Genomic DNA, 16,940 nt, shown 5'->3' with positions numbered 1-16,940 from the left:
GCAAAGCCCTAAAAACAACAACAACAAAAAAAAAAAACCACCCTCCCGATATAGCTCTGTATCTGATTTGTATTTGCTTTAGCACTTTTGGTCTCTGGATCTGTCTTGTCCAGATCTCATGTCTCCTCGTTCTGAGTTCTTTCTACCGCATGTGAATTCTGGAATGTCAGACACATCTCTGGGTGCAGAAGTACATTGTAAAGTCTGGTTAAGAGCTGTAGATTATCTGTGTTATAGGCAATCAAAGCTCAGTGGGGATAAAGAGGAACCAATTATAAGGTACCTTCCCTGAAGGTTGTCACCTGTGATTGTATGTTAATCATTGATTATCGAGGGAAGAAAAATGATTAAACAGTATGTGGGACCATTCTTTGGTCTTTTCCAGCTCTCATCCTAACACTGAAGAAGAATGATCAGTAATTAAAGGTTAGGTTTTAGTCCATGACACCAGATCCCATCTTCCAGGAAAGTTTCGTCTGAGTAGGCGAAGCCCTATTTACTGCCGCTCAGAGCATAAGCGGGATTAGAAACTTCATAATAACCACACTTAGAGTTGGATAAACATTTTATTAAAACAGTCTTGTTCTTTATCACCTGTAAATTCTCTTTTAAAGCTATAGCAAAGGTGACTAGCAAGAGCTCAAAAGGCAAGGCAGTATTGGAAAGAAACTGTTAATGAACAGAAACAGTTAAAAATATAAATGTAGAAGAATCTGTTTATATATAATCTCTGTTCTTTCTTTTGGAAATAAATTTTTCCCCTCCCCCAAGTAAAAGGAAATATTGCACTCATTCTTCCTGATCTCAAGACTAAGATGGCAGGGATGTCCATTACAATGAACAAACCAATCAGGACTGGTCTGTTTATTTCTCCGACTGCATGAAAACAAACTGGACCCTCTCTAGAGCTCCGTAACAGAAAAAGCCTCAATCCCTCTGGTCTGTGCAGACCCCCGTAGGATCTGGGTGGCCAGTCCAGTAGCAAAGACCTTTGCTCAGGGACAAACGCTCTGCTCACAGTGGCTCTGGCCTCTCTTGGCTGGGGGGGAGGGGAGGTGCTAGGGTCCTGGAATGATCATTCCAGCACAATTTCTCCCTACTCTGAAGAAGCTGTCTAGCACACTGAAGAGTGATTGCAGGTACCCACTGGGCTTACACTCCCAGAACAAAGGAGGGGAAGCAGGGAGAGGCCGTATCTAAAGTCTATGTGGGAACTCATTTGATAATTTCAGAATATCAAGACTTAAGTCATTTGTCTTTCACAAAAGTAGTGTTCTGCTTTGGAACTGCCCCTCCCATCTCTGGGTGGGTGAGAGCCACTCAGGAGTTGTCCACTACCTGGTGGGGCAGCGTGACGGAGGAGCCATTAGGGAATGGGGCCGGCTTATCCCGTCCCTTAAGGAAGAAGGTCAGCAGCTCCCCCTTTCCTTTGACAAAGATGGGGCCACGTCTGACAAAGCGGAAGCCATATTCCCGTAGGATGGTCTGTGTTTCCTCTACCACCTAGAAAAGGAGGAATGGTACATAGAAAAGGGTGCTGGTAGGGAGGTGATCCTAGATTGAAGTTATTTGTGCTGGGCAACAGGTGATGAGAAAAGAACGAAGGCTAGTCTGCTTGTGAGACTTTAAGCCGGCCAGCTTCTCTGGTCCTCAGATTCTCCATCTCTGCACCACCTCCCCCTTGTGACCTCTTGCCTTCAAAACTGCTCTTGATTAGGAGATGGAAAACACTCCCAAATTTTGCAGATGCAGAACTTGAAAGCCAAAGAGAGGCCGTGAGTGGCTGGGCCCAGAGTCAGGCCTGGACCCGCTTAGCTCCAAATTCAGGCCTCATTCCACTGGGCCGGGCTGCTCTCACCTGGATCTGCATGTGCAAGGAGGGACGGGCTCCTCACAGAAGACCATCACGGTCTCTGGCCTCTCCTGATTAGGTATCTAGAAAGAAAGGCTCTGACCATGGCAACCCTATAGCCACTCAGGTCTGGAGTGAATGCCAGCCTGGCCAATTGGCTTGATCTGGTATGAAGGAGCTGGCTCCCCTGGCCACAGATTCCTCTAGCTCTGATACCTCAGCCCTTGGGAAGCATACCTGGATATTGCCCATGACACCTGTTGACTCCATTCTACTGGCCACATTGACGGTATTCCCCCAGATGTCATAATGGGGTTTTCGGGCCCCTATAACTCCGGCCAGTACTCCTCCTTTGTTCATACCTGAAAAAAAGTGGGAGAAATAAGATTTGATATCACTGTTGTAACTTGTTCACATTTACATAGTGATTTGAGGTGCACAAAATGCCTTCTTTTATATAACTCGGGCCTAATTCCCAAATCCCTACACAACCTGGCTCCAACCTACCCTTCCAGCTTCACTGGACATTCCCTGCCATCCCTCAGAGGCAAACTGGCCCCTTTTCCTGACACCCCTCATTTCTTGTCTCCATGCTTTTACACTCTGCTGGAATGCACTACCTCCTTCCTTCTGTCTCCCCAAGTCCCTTTCTTCCTATAAGAGGAAAATTCAAACACTATGTTTGGCATGAAGACCTTTGAGAGTCTCTCCGATTGCCAGTGCCCTCCCTCCCAAATCACCTTATGTTTTTATTTTGCATATATATATTGTACTTGTCTCCCTCAGAAGTATTGTTCCTTTTTAAAATACTTGTATCCCCAGTGGTTAATGCCCTGAAAAAAATTGAAACCATCTCTTGTGAAGGTGTATCATCTACTTTTACTGTTGCCCAAAGGTTTCTATTTTAATCTCTGCTCTCATCTTTACTGTTTCAGAGGAAAAGTTTCTTCTAACAATCCCTTCACCCATGCCCTGATCTCTGATGGGAAATCATTCTCACTCCTACCCCCTGCTGTGATATTTTAAATCTCATAAACACTGATTTTTTCTCTGTTACAGTCTGCTTTATCTGTGTCCCCGAGGAGGGAGAGAAGGATATGGAACTACAGAAATATTTGAAGATAGTTAAGCCAAAAAGTATTAAATACCTACTATGTGGCTGGGGACACACATAAAAAGGCCCTTCCTGCTCTCAAGGAGCTTACAATCTAAATAACAATAGATGGTTATATAGATTCATGCTATCTTGTCTTAAAACCTTTTACTTTTGGAGGTCCAAACATTTCTGTAACGCCTACCATGTGTCAGATGCAGTGCTAAAGGTCTCTTATAAATACCTCATTTGATCCTCGCAACAGCTGTGCAAGGTAGGTGCTGTTATGGATTTGGAGGAAACAGGCAAGGGGGGGTTAAGAGATTTGCCCAGGGTCACTGAACTCAGGGCTTCCCGACACCAGGCCCAGTGCTCTATCCGCATGCTACCAGTTGCCTCTAACCCACCAGAGACGCAAGGACTAATGATAAAGCTTGCCCTCTGCCTCTCAGCTGAAAGGTCGCCAATGCTAGATGGCAGATGAGCGATCCATTGTCAGATGTGAGCACTGAATTTTTTTTAATTGTAGCTATTTCTTACAAGGGAGGGTTAAATTGCATTCAAGAAGAGGAGTTATTGGGAAGGGACAGTGATGTTTTTAAAAAATGATTATATCACTAAAACATTTTAAGAGAAAAAAAACTGACTTGAAGGCAAGAGTAGTGAAATATGTGCTCTCCAAGGGGATTCAGTGGGAAAGAAGGCTTGTTTTAATTTTGATCCCTCTTCTCCAACTGGCTCCCTTCTTCTAGCTCATCTCAAAATGGCAACTTCACTTTTCTTTCTCTCCTTTCAATATGATGATCCCACTGTGTGTAACTCAGAGCTCCACAAAGGGCCCCACTAAGACAGTCTTTTCCTGTAGTATTTTAGCCCCTTTATTTACCCTATGCAAAGAGAATTGTATAAATATGTTTACACATTGGATTTAACATATATCTTAACATTTATAACATGTTGGATTGCTTGACATCTAAGGGAGGGAGTGAGGGGACGGAGGGAAATTTGGAACACAAGGCTATGCAAGGATCAGTGTTGAAAAATTATCCGTGCATATGTTTTGAAAATAAAAAACTTATGGACGTGGCTCTCTTCAACAGTGAGAGGATCCAAATCAGTTCCAATTGATCTGTAACAAACAGAACCAGATGCACCCAGAGGAAAAATACTGGGAAATGAGTATGGACCACAACATAGCATTTCCACTCTTTCTGTTGTTTGCTTGCATTTTTGTTTTTCTTCTCAGGTTATTTTTACCTTCTTTCTAAATCTGATCTTTCCTGTGCAACAAGAGAACTATATAAATATGTATACATATATTGTATTTAACATACTTTAACATATTTAACATGTATAAGACTGCCTGCCATCTAGGGAAGGGGGTGGGGGGAAAGAGGGGGAAAAATGGAACAGAAGTTTTTGCAAGGATCAATGTTGAAAAATTACTCATGCATAAGTTTTGTAAATAAAAAGCTATAATAAAAAATAAAATTAAAAAAAAGAAAAGAAAAAGCTTTATAAAAAATACTCACCTATGCGAAGCATGAAATTGTTGAAAGACTGATTGTTGATGTTAGTAAGAGTGTCCTTCATGGCCAGAGCGAAGTCAGCCAGATCTGCAAGATGCTGCCAGCGTTCTTTATCTGACTTTTCCTCCTGGTGCCGTGGAGTAGGAGCAAAAGAAAGTTCAGGAACCTGTTTCTACTTGCCTAGACCTCCAATGTCCTTCTATCCTCTGTAATAGCACCTCACCCTCACAAGAGTCTATTCCTGAGATCCCGTGTTAGCTTTCTGTGACAGGGACTGACAGCCCCTTTCAGTGCCACCTGAAGGCCTGAGCAGGGCCCTGGCCGTCACTGGCAGGCCTAATGTATAGGCTGGGGAACAGGAAGCAATTCAGGCCTGTTCTTTACATGTGATACTGCATCCCTACTGAATTTCACTCTCTCCTTAGAAAGATAAATAATTAAATTTTACTTATACAATAAATATATATTTATGTATATTATATCTTAAATAGGTTATTATATAAAATATATTTGCATGTTATATAGTAACATAACATATATTAAAATAAAAATAGAGATAGGCCTTAGTGTAGGTTGTTCCCCATACTCAAAATCTCCATGCCTTGAATGCATTTTCTTTTCACCTCTCCCTCTTAAAAGCCCTAGTTTTCTTCAAAATTTCTTTCTCCATGAAACTTCCTTATTCCAGTCCTACTGCAGGAACTTTTGCTTGAGAAGGCAGTGTGTTGCATTAGAAAGTCAAAGTGTTCAAATCCTACCTTTTCTCTTTGTGACCTTGGATAAGTCATAATTTCTCTGGCCCTTAGTTTCCTTATCTGTAAAACCATGGTTTTGGAGTCTTTTAAAGCCCTATCCAACTTTAAATCTAGGATTCCTCTAGTTTCTAGTATTTCCCTCCCAATATGTTATATATTTTTATGTACATATTGTTTCACCACTTATACTGCAAATTCCTTGAGGGCAGAGAATGTTGCTGTTCTGTCTTTGAATTCCCACCACCTAATATGAAAGCTGACACATAGTAGGTGTTTTATTAATGATAAATAGGAAGTCTTGCCCTGACAAATCCCTTCAGAAATAAAGTTCTTTCTTCCTTGAACTTGCTTAAATCACAATTAAAAATGCTTATCTAACAACTAAACATATGACTGATAAAAACATAAGCATGTTCAAGCTGGAAGGCTCTCAGTCCAACCTTACTCATTTTATAAACATGGGAAGATAAAGTGATTTACCTACAAGTTACACAGCTATTAGTGGTAACACTTGAATCCAAGGCTCTGCTGACCAGTCCCAACTCTTTCCTCCATATTATGATATCTCTATTTGCTTGTACTGTCTCTTCTACCAATGTTTGGTAGATTTTGAATTGCTTGTTACCTTTTGATCATAAAAATCTATGTTTGTTTCCCTAACTAGATGGTAACCTTCAGAAAGCAGGAGTAGCATCTTTTTTGTTTTATTTTTCCTCAGAACTCCCAGCATCCTGTAGATACTCCTTTATTTTATTTTATTGTGATAAAGGGATTTGAACTCAAACAAAATCCCACAGCCAGTAGGTATCAGTGGCAGGATTTGAATCCAGGCCTACCTGAAATCACTACCAGCCTTCTACCCACCATTTATTTAATGAGTTTAATTTGAAGGAAAGGAAAAAGGGAAGGAAGAAATGGAAAAAACAGAAGAACAAGAGAAAAATATAAAGAGCACCATCGAACTATTGATTTTAGCGGGGAAACACCTGCAGAATTCAAATTCTACCTTAGGTATGATCCTGGGCAAGTCATTTAACCTCTCTCTCATTAGCTCCAGATCGATGACTTCAAAACCTGGACTGCTCGCTTGGCTGGGTTGGACTGAGGAGGCATGAGAATGACCACCGTGCTGCCAACCAAGCCTTCTCAATCGGCTGACATGCATCTCCTGAGCGCCGGCCCGACCCAGCTGTCAGCAAGCCCAGGGAAGAGCTCAGGGGACCCCCAACCTCAAGGAGGCCCCATTTAATAATGGACATAAGACACTCACACAAATGGCCATAATTCAGAAGAAGCTATAATCGGGGCCTGGGAAAGGCACAAAGCTATGCTGTATTCACCATGCCCCAAGAACTAAAAGCAGGAGCTCACTCCGCTCTTGCCCTCCCGCTAGACAGTTCCCCTCTTTTCTCCCCGGCAGTGATGTGACTACCTTGTTTCCACTTGTAAAGCCATTGGTGTTGACATCTGGTGTGACCCCCGATGCTGCCATATAGGTGCTGCCAATGGTCTTGATCTTGGTGATGATACGAAATTTAGGGTTGTCCAGGAGCTGAAGCGAGAATCACAAAGGAGAAACAGCACAGTAAGGGCACGGGAGCAAGCTCCCCCAAAGCCAAGAACCCCAGAACATGCTGGTGTTCCCCAGTATTCCACGGAACTGGGTGAGATGGCTACGGAGGCCATTGCTGGCCAGCTTTTCCCATCTAGCTGATTTAAGAGCTTCTGTCCTAAGTCTCCCCAAACTCTAGCATTTTAGGACCCCAAATATAAACAGCTAAAGCACCACCCCAAGAACTGTGCCTTTTATCCCGCCACCGTCTCTCCCCTGCGCATTCTTTGGCCCTGTCCCACTCTGTACCTCGTCTGTAGGTTATCAGTGCTCAGTGCCGGACGGCAGGAGTCCGAAATACTCACAGAGTCAAAGTCCGAGATGATCTCGTTAAGGAAGCGGAGGCACTCAATGCCCCCATTGTTGATGCTCTCCTCCGTGTAGAAGTCAGCAAAGTTGGGCAGGGAGGCAAACATGACGCCAATCTCATCATATGACTGACTGTACAGTTCCTGAAAAGAGTGGGGAGAGAATAAACACCAAAAGTCTTCAGAACCGTAAGAAACGCAGCGGCCAATCGGGGCTTCAAAGGCCTGGCTGTCTCAGGAAATATGACAGATCTGGGTTTCTCAACCTTTTCCCCCCTCATGACCCTTTTTTTGCCCAAGAAAATTTTACACGGCTCCAGGTATATAGTTACACAAATTAAACATTTACTGAAAATAAATCCTAATTTTCCACATTCAATTATGCGACCCCAGTTGGGGTTGCAACTTACAGTTAAAAGAAGCTTTGTGGTAGACTGCAGGAATGGAAGGATATATATATATATACATTTTCAGCCATGGCTAATATGCTGCTCTGTTTTGTTAACTATTGTCTTATAACACAGGAAGTCAGAGAGTCATTAGTCCATGGCAATAATAGTTTTTTTTTTTTTTTTTAATGCATCTATAAGGCTGGGACCTGATTGAATCAATGAACAAAGCATTCCACTACCCTTAAATAACAAGACTGCTACACTGCATTGCCATTATATGGTGAGAACAACTCTGTTGAATCAAAGGCATCAAACTGAGAGTGAAATGTCCCTCTGGGCTGGAAGAAGCAAAATGCTTCCAGACACTAGAAGAAATGAAATGATATTATACATAAAGCACAATTGGTTTTTAGTACACAGTAGGTGCTTAATAAGGGTTGACTAGTTGCTTGTCTTCCTTGGTTCTCCCCTAAGGATGCCTGGTAGGTTCCCTTGCAGCCTCTCACCTCATCCCGTTTCTTTGAGCCCAAGAAATGGCGGGCCACGTGCTCCGGCAGCATGTTGGTGACCAGGGCCTCATTCCAGCGTCTCATTTCGTACACACGTTCCTTCTGGTCATGGACTTCGATCTTCCACAGGAACAGGGTGCGGGCCAGTTTTTCCACCTGCCAACCCAAGTAAACAGCGTGACCTCAACTGCTAAAGGGACGGCAGGTCTCAGTCCAATCAGCCTCATACAGATGAGCACATGGAGGCCCAGAGGTGGGAGCCACTTGCTCAAGATCACACAGGTAGCAAGATGGGATCCGCTTCCCCCAGAGCCAGTGCACTTTTCACTATCCCACAGTCAAGGTGCCCTGGAGTGGGAGGGAATGGGGAGACTGAAGATCCGTGGTTCAACATTTGGTAAAACAAGAGGGAGAAAAGATTTGACTCAGAAAGCTGGCGCTGGAGGTAGGAATCCTCCTACAAATCCACAAAACCTCAGGATGACAGAGCTAAAGCTAGAAGGGAACCTCACGGATGAGGAAATTGAGAATGAGAGGGAAAGACTTCAAGAGGCACAGTGGAGGACCAGAAAGACCTGAGTTCAAATGCAGCCTCAGACTATTACCAGCTGTGCAATCCTTGGTAAATCACCTTAACCTCTATTTGCCTCAGTTTCCTAAATTATAAAATGGAGGTGGGGAGGATGTAATAGAACCTAACTTCCATGGATCTTTGGAGGATCTAATGAGATAAATATTTGTAAAATGCTTAGCACAGTGCCTCGTACATAGTAGGTCCTTAATAAATGCTTCTTTCCTTTTCCCCTTCCCTCACTCCTTCTCCATCCCTTTTCTTCTCCTTTTTATTCTTCCTCCTTCCCTTCCTTCCTTTCTCTCCCTCCCTCTTTCCTTTCCTTTCTTCTTCCTTCCTCCTTCCTCTCTCTTCCTTCTCTTTCTCTTTCTTCCTCTCCCCTTCCTTCCCTTTTTTTTCTTTGACTCCAAATCCCAGTGCTCTTTTCATTGTACAATGCAAATGACAATGTTCTTTATTTAAAGGCCCACAAAACAAAGTTTTTGTTTTTACTATAGTCCAGCCCTCCAACAGTCTGAGGGACAGTGAACTGGCCCCCTATTTAAAAAGTTTGAGGACCCCTGCCATATTAACTGTTTCTCATTTTTATATGAAGTTTCTTTATTTAAAGGCCCACAAAACAAAGTTTTTGTTTTTACTATAGTCCAGCCCTCCAACAGTCTGAGGGACAGTGAACTGGCCCCCTATTTAAAAAGTTTGAGGACCCCTGCCATATTAACTGTTTCTCATTTTTCTGTCTTGTTGATCCATAGATTTAGGGCTAAAAAGGTCCTCAGAGGCCATCCTGGTTCAGTGGAAAGAGAACTGGATTTGAAATCGGTGAACCTGCATCAAATCCTGTCTGTGATCTTCCTATCTGTGGGACCTTAAGTCACTTCTCTGCCCTGTGCCTCAGTTTCCCATCTGTAAAATAAGGAGGTCAGACTTTTGTTGTTGTTGTCCAATCATTTCAATAGTGTCTGACTCTTTGTGACCTTATGCGAAGAATAGATGGCTTCTCTAATTCCCTTTTTACTTAAAACCTGTTTCCATCCAGGAGACAGCTGGGTGGCTCTATGGATAAAAGCACAGGGCCTGGAGTCAGGAAGATCTGGGTTCAAATCTGGCCTCAGACACTTAATAGTTGTATGTTCCTAGGCAAATCACTTACCCTCTGCTTTCCTTAATCCACTAGAGAAAGAAATGAGGGACCACCCCAGTATCTTTGCCAAGAAAATCTCATGGTCAGTTGAACACAACAGCAATGATGCTACCCAATCCCAAGAGAGAACTAGAGCCAATTCTAAAGCCTCCACCTCCTCGGATGCTCTCTCATGGTACAAAGCTGCTTCCTGCCCTGACTCACACAGAATCTTTGGGCTGATGTGCCCCTGGGAACTCCTTATAAGCATATGGGGTCTTCCTTGAGAAGGGAGAAAAGCCAGGCAGTTAAAAAACCAAGTTTGGACAATGGGAGAGCTCCGGGGGAGCGCTCTGCAGATGGCCTCCTTTTCTGTGACTGAGCAGCCTTAGGGGCCTGCCCAGGCGACCTGCCCGGGTCACAGAAGCAGGACCTTCCTGATTCTAGGACAGCTCTCTATTCTCTCACCTCACTGCCTTCGGGTGAAGTCCCCTAAGCATAGGAAAGGAGGTGCCTTACCCAGCGTCACGCAAACCAGTGACAGAGAAACCGTAGCCAGACCCTGAGTTCCCAGAGCAGGGAACAAACCAACCCAGAGAGCTCTGGGACGTCCCGGGGCTTGGGCACAGAGAACAGAGGTACTCACGTGCCGGGCAAAGTAGTAAAAACTTAGCATCATCATGAAGACCATCACCGTCATGGAGTACTTGGAGGGGATCAAAGGCAGCCTGGGCCAGGGTGAGAGCAGAGCAGGGAGGAGAGAACAGAGACATACGAGGCACATGAAGCGACTGGACTTTATTCTGGATGGACCATGCTCCCCATCCTGGCAGTCGGTACAGGAACAGGGCCCATCCTTTAGCAAAGCCCAGGAGTGGCTGCTCCCTATCCCACCCCATCCAAAACCTCTTAGCTCCTCTCAACAGCCTCCACACTGAGACCCAAATCCTCCTGGACTTTAAGACCTTCCTCATCTGCCAACTGAATGTTAATCTTCTGGCTATGAGTAACTCCTCACCCTACCTCGACCCTATGATCAGCCACTGCAGAGTACATCAATATAAGTGACTATTTGATAAACCACTTCTAATTACAGGAAGACTGCAGTGGTTTGGACATAAGAACACAATAAATGCATCTTTAATTGTACTGAATTCTGAGATGGAAGAAGTCACTATGTCCTGTAGTCAGCATCTTCCACTATCAGCCTTTTTCTCAGTTTATCCCCAATCAGCCAGATTTTAGGGAGACCCTAGCAAGCAGTAAGATATCACTATTCTCTAAAACTAGCTCCATTCTTCCTCTTTCTTTCCTTTCCTTTCTCACTCTCTTCTTCCCTTCTTCCTATCCTCTTTTAATATTTTCTTTGCTTCTTCCTCTTTTCCTTTCCTTTCTCTTCCTTGTTAATCTCTGTTTTTCATTTTCTTTTTTTCTTATTCCTTTCTTTTTTCCTCTTTTCATCCTTTACCTTTCCCATTCTCTTTTCCTTCTCATTCTTTTCTTTTATTCTCTTTTCCCTTTCCCTTATTTCTCATTTTACTCTCATCTTCTTTTTCATTATTTCATTTTTTCCTTTTTCTCTTATTCTCTTCTTTTCTTGTCTTTCATTCTCATCTTTTCCTCTCTTGTCATTCTCTTTTCTTTCCCGTCTTTTCTCATTCTCTTTTCTTTTTCATTTTCCCTTCATTCTCTTAACATTCTCTTTTCTCTCATTTTTTCTCTCTTATAACATTCTCATCCTTTTCTCTCACTCTCTTCTCCATTTTCTCTTCTCTCCCATTTTTACTTTCTTCCATCCTTCCTTCATTTTCCTCTCTTCTCTTAAAAACAATCCTCTTCACCCAACCATCACACAATCTCCCTCTCCCTTCATATCTGTCCCCTTCTGTAAGTTTTCTGTAACCTAACAAAACAAAGCTAAGACCCACTAACAAGGTGTCTTGTGAGTCTATAATCCCTTTATCTGCCCACAATGCTCTCCCATGTACATCCCTCATAGGTTGAGACTGCAGCTTCTTGACATATTATAGCCTCCACTCCCACAAAAGCACTATGAAAAGTTTACAAAAATGAAAGGACAAAGTAGAAATGAGGGTGAAAAGGAAGAAGAAAGCAATGATCCTTACCCATCAGTGCCATTGATGGTGGTAAACACCTGCATCTTCTCTGTAATGACCAGGGGTGAGGAGCTAATAGGACAGACATAGTTCAGTCACTTCCTATCTAAGTCCCAGAACCCAGCAGGTAGATCAGAATATCAATCACTCCCATCCTATTCTCTATATCCTGGCATCTTCCACTCTCCCTCCACTCTCTTCCTTAGGGTAACCTGACTACCTGGATCAGCCTCTACCTGAACTTTCCTTAGTAGCTAGTCTTCTCTTTGAACATCTGAAGATCCTCCTTTCCCCTCTCTCCCAGCTCAACCCCAGCCTTATAGTTTGATTTCTAGCCTGAAAGCTTTTGAGAAAAACCTTGAAAGAACAAGCTGTGTATAACTCCTTTGAGGAGAAGTAAAGAAAAGACACAATGCTCCTTTATTTAGTTGATTTTCCCTGATCCAGAAATAAAGAAGGCCTCAGACAAAGGAGCATATTAGTAGTCACAATGTAGCCAGAACAGCATTTTTGTTTTTACAGTGACTGTAGCTGAGAAATGACATAGGTAGGGGTGTCTGGAGTCAGCTCACGCCAGATCTTGATTATTACATTTTCAGTAGCCTTTTCACTTAGAAAATTTGTCAAATGTTGCAAATCAGGTTTGGAGTTATTGTTTTGTTGATTATTTAGACTTAAGAAAGTGGTACAGGTTAGTAACGTAAGTTAAATGTAAAAGTTTGCAGATTAAACTTAAAAGTTTGTTAAAAATACAATTTGGGAGGGTGGTGGAACCATTTGTTAAACATTTACCAGCACACATGGGATAAATTTATAGATTATAATTCCTCTATATCATAGAGGAGAATTATCTTGGGATATTAAACACTTAGCAATAAATTTGTATTTGCTATGATAGCTTCAGTTTCTTTGGACCTTTACAATTCTCTCTGTGACAATTTTTTGTTTGTTAGCTTATGGTCACTTTGAAACTAGCTGGCAAGCCAGGAGACCTCTCTCTTCCCCAAGGGGGAAAGGGGCACAGGACAGACATAAAGGGAAATCTCGAAATGCAGGTAAGACAAAGAAGGGCCCTCTTTCCCTGGGATTTTTCCCTGCTTACTGAAGACACCTTGATTTAAGTATGAATGGAGCCCATCTAAAGTCAAATACTGGTTACAGGGTTGGATTGGATTCCTACTCTCTTTCTTCCATTCCCCAGGTGATCCCAGCTAGGCCCTGTCACTTCTGTAGTAGTGAAAAAGAGTAAAGCATTAGAAAGTAGGACAGGGCAAGGGGGCAGAGAACCAGTCCCTGACTATCCTATGGGCTAAAGCTAACACACTCACTTTGTCTGGGCCCAGGATGAGAACAGGGTCTGTCCCCCGGATGAGAACAGGGTCTGTTCCCCACCGGCAGTAGTTAGTTTGCTCCAGCCCTCAGTGCTAGGGCAAAGGTGGGCAATGGGGGCAGGTGAACAGCCTGAAATGGTCATGCTAGGGGAGGGGAAACAGAAGGTGTGAGGGGAGGATACATGGCCAGAGAAGGGGGGGCTGCAGAGGACTTTCCACAGGAGCGGGCACTGCCTCACTTACTCATGCTCCTGGAAGCGTTTTCGGTCATATGCATCGAAGATGGGGCGCCAGGCGTAGATGTTGATGACCCCCACGGCTGCCGTGACCAGTAGCATGAGCGTGAGCTTCACCATATGGCTGACCTGCACCAGCATGATGGCGGCAATGAGCGCCAGCACGGCCACGTAGCTGTAGTATTTGGGATTGTCGACGCAGCCCCCTGCCATGATGGTCACCGTTGTTCCGTTGGTGATTCCCGTGTAGTTCTGCAAGCAGCTGAGCTACATGGGGAGCAGAGAAGGAGATGAGGGGGACAGGATGAAGGGCGTGGGGGAGAACTAGTGTAGCTGTCGTTCCTGGGCATCCGGGGAGACGGGTGCCATGGAGCCAGCAGCCACCTCCAAGGTCCTCTGAGTAATCGCATCATTACTCCCAGGAGTCAGAGAAAGGGGTAAGGGAAGCGCACAGAGCTGGGTGGTCAGGAAGACTCCTCTTCCAGAATTTAAATCTGGCCTCAGATGCATGCTGGCTGTGGGACACTTAGCCCTGCCTGCCTCAGTTTCCCCAATCTGACCCGGAGAAAGAAAATGGCAGCTCCCTCCAGTCTCTTTGCTAAGGAAATCCCAAATGGGATCAGAAAAAGTCAGATGTGTCTCAGCAACAACAAAGAAGAGTGACTGTTCTTGTACAATCCCATTTTTCAGGTTCAAATCAAATGAAGTCCTTGATGATTTTAGATCTTTAAAAATGAATTAATTATTTGATAGAGATTTATTAAGCACTTGCTGTGAGCCAGGCACTATGCTGAACATTGGAAAGGCAAAAGATGATACCTGCTCTGAAGGAACTCACAGCTTGATACAAACAAGCTCTATACAGAATAAAATGGGAATAACCAACAGAGGGAAGGGCTTTGAGTGCCTAACACAGGATCTTATATTTGATCCTGGAGGTGGTAGGAAGCACTACTAGAGGGAAAAAAAATTAATAAATGAATAGTCATAGATATGTTTTTTTCCTGAATTGCTATCATGTTTTCAGAAGCTCTGAAATTATCTTTCACTAATGTTATTGTTAGAAACAGGAAAAACAGTGAGTAATATTATCTCACTTAATTGCTTTTAGATTTTAACTTATTGATTATACCTAGGTACAATCAACCTTAGCCTGCTTGAATATTTTCCTGGCAACACCATTTCATCTGAAAAAGGGGGTCAATACAGAAAGATGCCTGGGCTCAGCTCTCTCAGTGTCCAGTGAGGTTGTTTATACGCTCCTGAACTGATCACTCCTGCTGGGATTTCTGGATGAGTTGAATCCAGCTCTATTATATTAAGATAACCTTCCCCACACCCACATAGTCTGTGAAGGCATCAGCTCTTCCCAGACAAGCACCAAGTACTTTGCAGACTTACAAAGGTCTCTTCCAGCTCTTGCCTATAATTTACAAGAAACCCATTTCTAATTAAGTAAGAGGATTGGCTGGTACTTGGTGGAACATGTGGTCTGCTTTAACCACATAAAACAAAAGGATAAACTAATTCTGCTAAGGAAGTAGGGTTCTGCCATTCAGGACAGGAGTCAGAGAACTGAGGAACTCACCATATCCACAACATTGGCCAAGATGAGAATGAAAATGGCGGACATGGCCCAAGTATTCCTAGCCCAACGGGTCCGGTCAATCCAGGTAGAAAAGGCCACGAGCTTCTTTGGGAACCGCTGTAAGGGAACAGAATTTCAGGAGAGATGAGCAAGGATTCTTGCTTCCTAAAGACACAATTGCGAACTTCCCCTACAGCCCTATTCTGGGAGTGTCGTCAGCAACACTGCACCTATGGGAAAATAATCTAGAAAGAAAAAATACTGGACAAAGTCAGGCAAAGCAGTCACTGCTCATCAAACCACCCTGCTTGCTCCTTTCTTGATACTGAGGATCCAGCTGCCTGACTGACTCTGCTCTCATTCCAGAAGAGCCATCTCAAGAGTACAAAAGCCAAGAGTGTGGTGGGGCAATTATTGTTGGACAAATCAAGGAAAAAATATTTCTGGAAGGACAGGGTGGGGATGCAAGGTAGGAAGGAGAGAGCATAAAGGCAAGTCTATAGATACTTAGACTTATAAAATTCTATGCCTCTGGCAGATTGTTTATAAGCCTATGCCCTGACTCTGTAGATTAAAACCAGTTTCAGGCATTTCTTTGACCTTTCTCTTCTAAGGAAAAATGGGTGAAGAGCTTATTCATTGGTGTGAATTTTGGACTGTCTCAAGGAAGTAGAGATTGAGTAGTATCAGCGCTGCCTCAGGCTTTGGCCTTGTATTTCCAAGCCACTAAGTCAGTTCAGAAACAACCATTATTAACCTAACGGAGTGACTGATAAGCTGCCAAGAAATGCCTTACTTATGTTACCACTAAGGAGCAACAAAAATGAGCCTAGAAATGGGGGACAGCATGATTTGTGGTGTATTACATTGACCTCAACCAGCCAATATCGATGGCTGGGATGTGCTATTGGATACCTGAATGAGGATGCTGGATTTGGTGTCTGAGGACCTGAATTTTGGGTCTGCCACTTATTTTACAATCTCAGGGAAATTATTTAACCCTTTGGGCCTCAGGTACCTCATTTGGGAAAGGAAAGTCCTAAACTACATAGACTCTGAGATCACAGCTAGCTAAGTCTCTGATCCCACAAAGGTGGAGGTTATTTAACAAAGACAGCTGTCTGTCTACACTCAGTATAAACAATCACTGAATGGCTCAACCTTCCTTTGGTTAGGATTCATGGAGAACAGAAGAGAAAAAAAGTCCTTGCAACTATCACAAGTGTTGAGTTTCAAATTCTTCAAATGTGTTTTTTATTCTCACATTAATTCCTCAAGAAGCCTCCCAGATTAGCCAATATAGCACCCTGCAATCACCTTCTGGGGGCAAGAGTAATCACTGTCTGCCCAGTGGTCATAAGGGATTTATTCTCTTCTTAATCTGTAGGGCAGTTAGGTGAATAGAGTGCTGAGCCTGGCTTCCTGGGTTCAAATCTGGCCTCAGATGCTGACTAGCTGCATTATCCCAGAAAGTAATTTAATTTCCTCATCTGTAAAATAAGCCAGATAAAATGGCAAAACACTCCAGTGCCAAGAAAACCCAAATGGGGCCACAAAGAGTCAGACACACCTGAAAATGACTGAATATTTCTATCAACTATACCACATAGTCTCTCATGGCTCAATATAATTGAAATATGTTGTGAAAGAAGTTGTAGAAATCACAAAGAAGTTTTAGAAAGACTTGGCCCAAGATGCCAACACCCCGACAGTCTTAATACTCTTTTCAGCTTTAACAACCTACTGACCCTTTAATTACTTAACCTGAAAACTCTGGGTGACAATTTCTGCACTGGGAAAAGGAGGCAAATGGACAAGATGATCTCCAAAGTTTCTTTCAGCTCTGAACCCTATCTCCATGCCCGCTTTTGTCTCGACAAAGTTCAATGACCACATGGTCCCCAATTTCTCCCACAGTCTGCTTCAC

General features: G+C 43.4%; 1 protein-coding gene across 3 annotated transcripts in view; it reads right to left on the bottom strand.

The window, feature by feature from the left end:
• Positions 1-553: 553 nt before the first annotated feature.
• The window catches only part of ADCY3 (adenylate cyclase 3), a 110,026-nt gene continuing 93,639 nt past the window's right edge, over positions 554-16,940 (bottom strand). For 2 of the 3 annotated variants that reach the window (XM_031951449.1, XM_031951450.1), the window contains exons 13-22: positions 15,014-15,130; positions 13,433-13,692; positions 11,868-11,930; positions 10,388-10,469; positions 8,048-8,206; positions 7,147-7,293; positions 6,662-6,781; positions 4,478-4,601; positions 2,090-2,214; positions 1,321-1,503 (exon numbers count right to left, since the gene is read on the bottom strand). In XM_031951449.1, the coding sequence (XP_031807309.1) occupies positions 1,321-1,503; positions 2,090-2,214; positions 4,478-4,601; positions 6,662-6,781; positions 7,147-7,293; positions 8,048-8,206; positions 10,388-10,469; positions 11,868-11,930; positions 13,433-13,692; positions 15,014-15,130 (1,380 nt within the window). Of the gene's footprint in view, positions 1,504-2,089; positions 2,215-4,477; positions 4,602-6,661; positions 6,782-7,146; positions 7,294-8,047; positions 8,207-10,387; positions 10,470-11,867; positions 11,931-13,432; positions 13,693-15,013; positions 15,131-16,940 lie in introns of all 3 variants that reach the window. The other variant, XM_031951451.1, reaches the window with a different exon arrangement.

Source organism: Sarcophilus harrisii, chromosome 2 (assembly GCF_902635505.1).
Source record: "Sarcophilus harrisii chromosome 2, mSarHar1.11, whole genome shotgun sequence".
NCBI classification, from domain to species: domain Eukaryota; kingdom Metazoa; phylum Chordata; class Mammalia; order Dasyuromorphia; family Dasyuridae; genus Sarcophilus; species Sarcophilus harrisii.
Note: the sequence above shows the minus strand (reverse complement) of the source record. Positions and strands in the feature narration are given on the sequence as shown.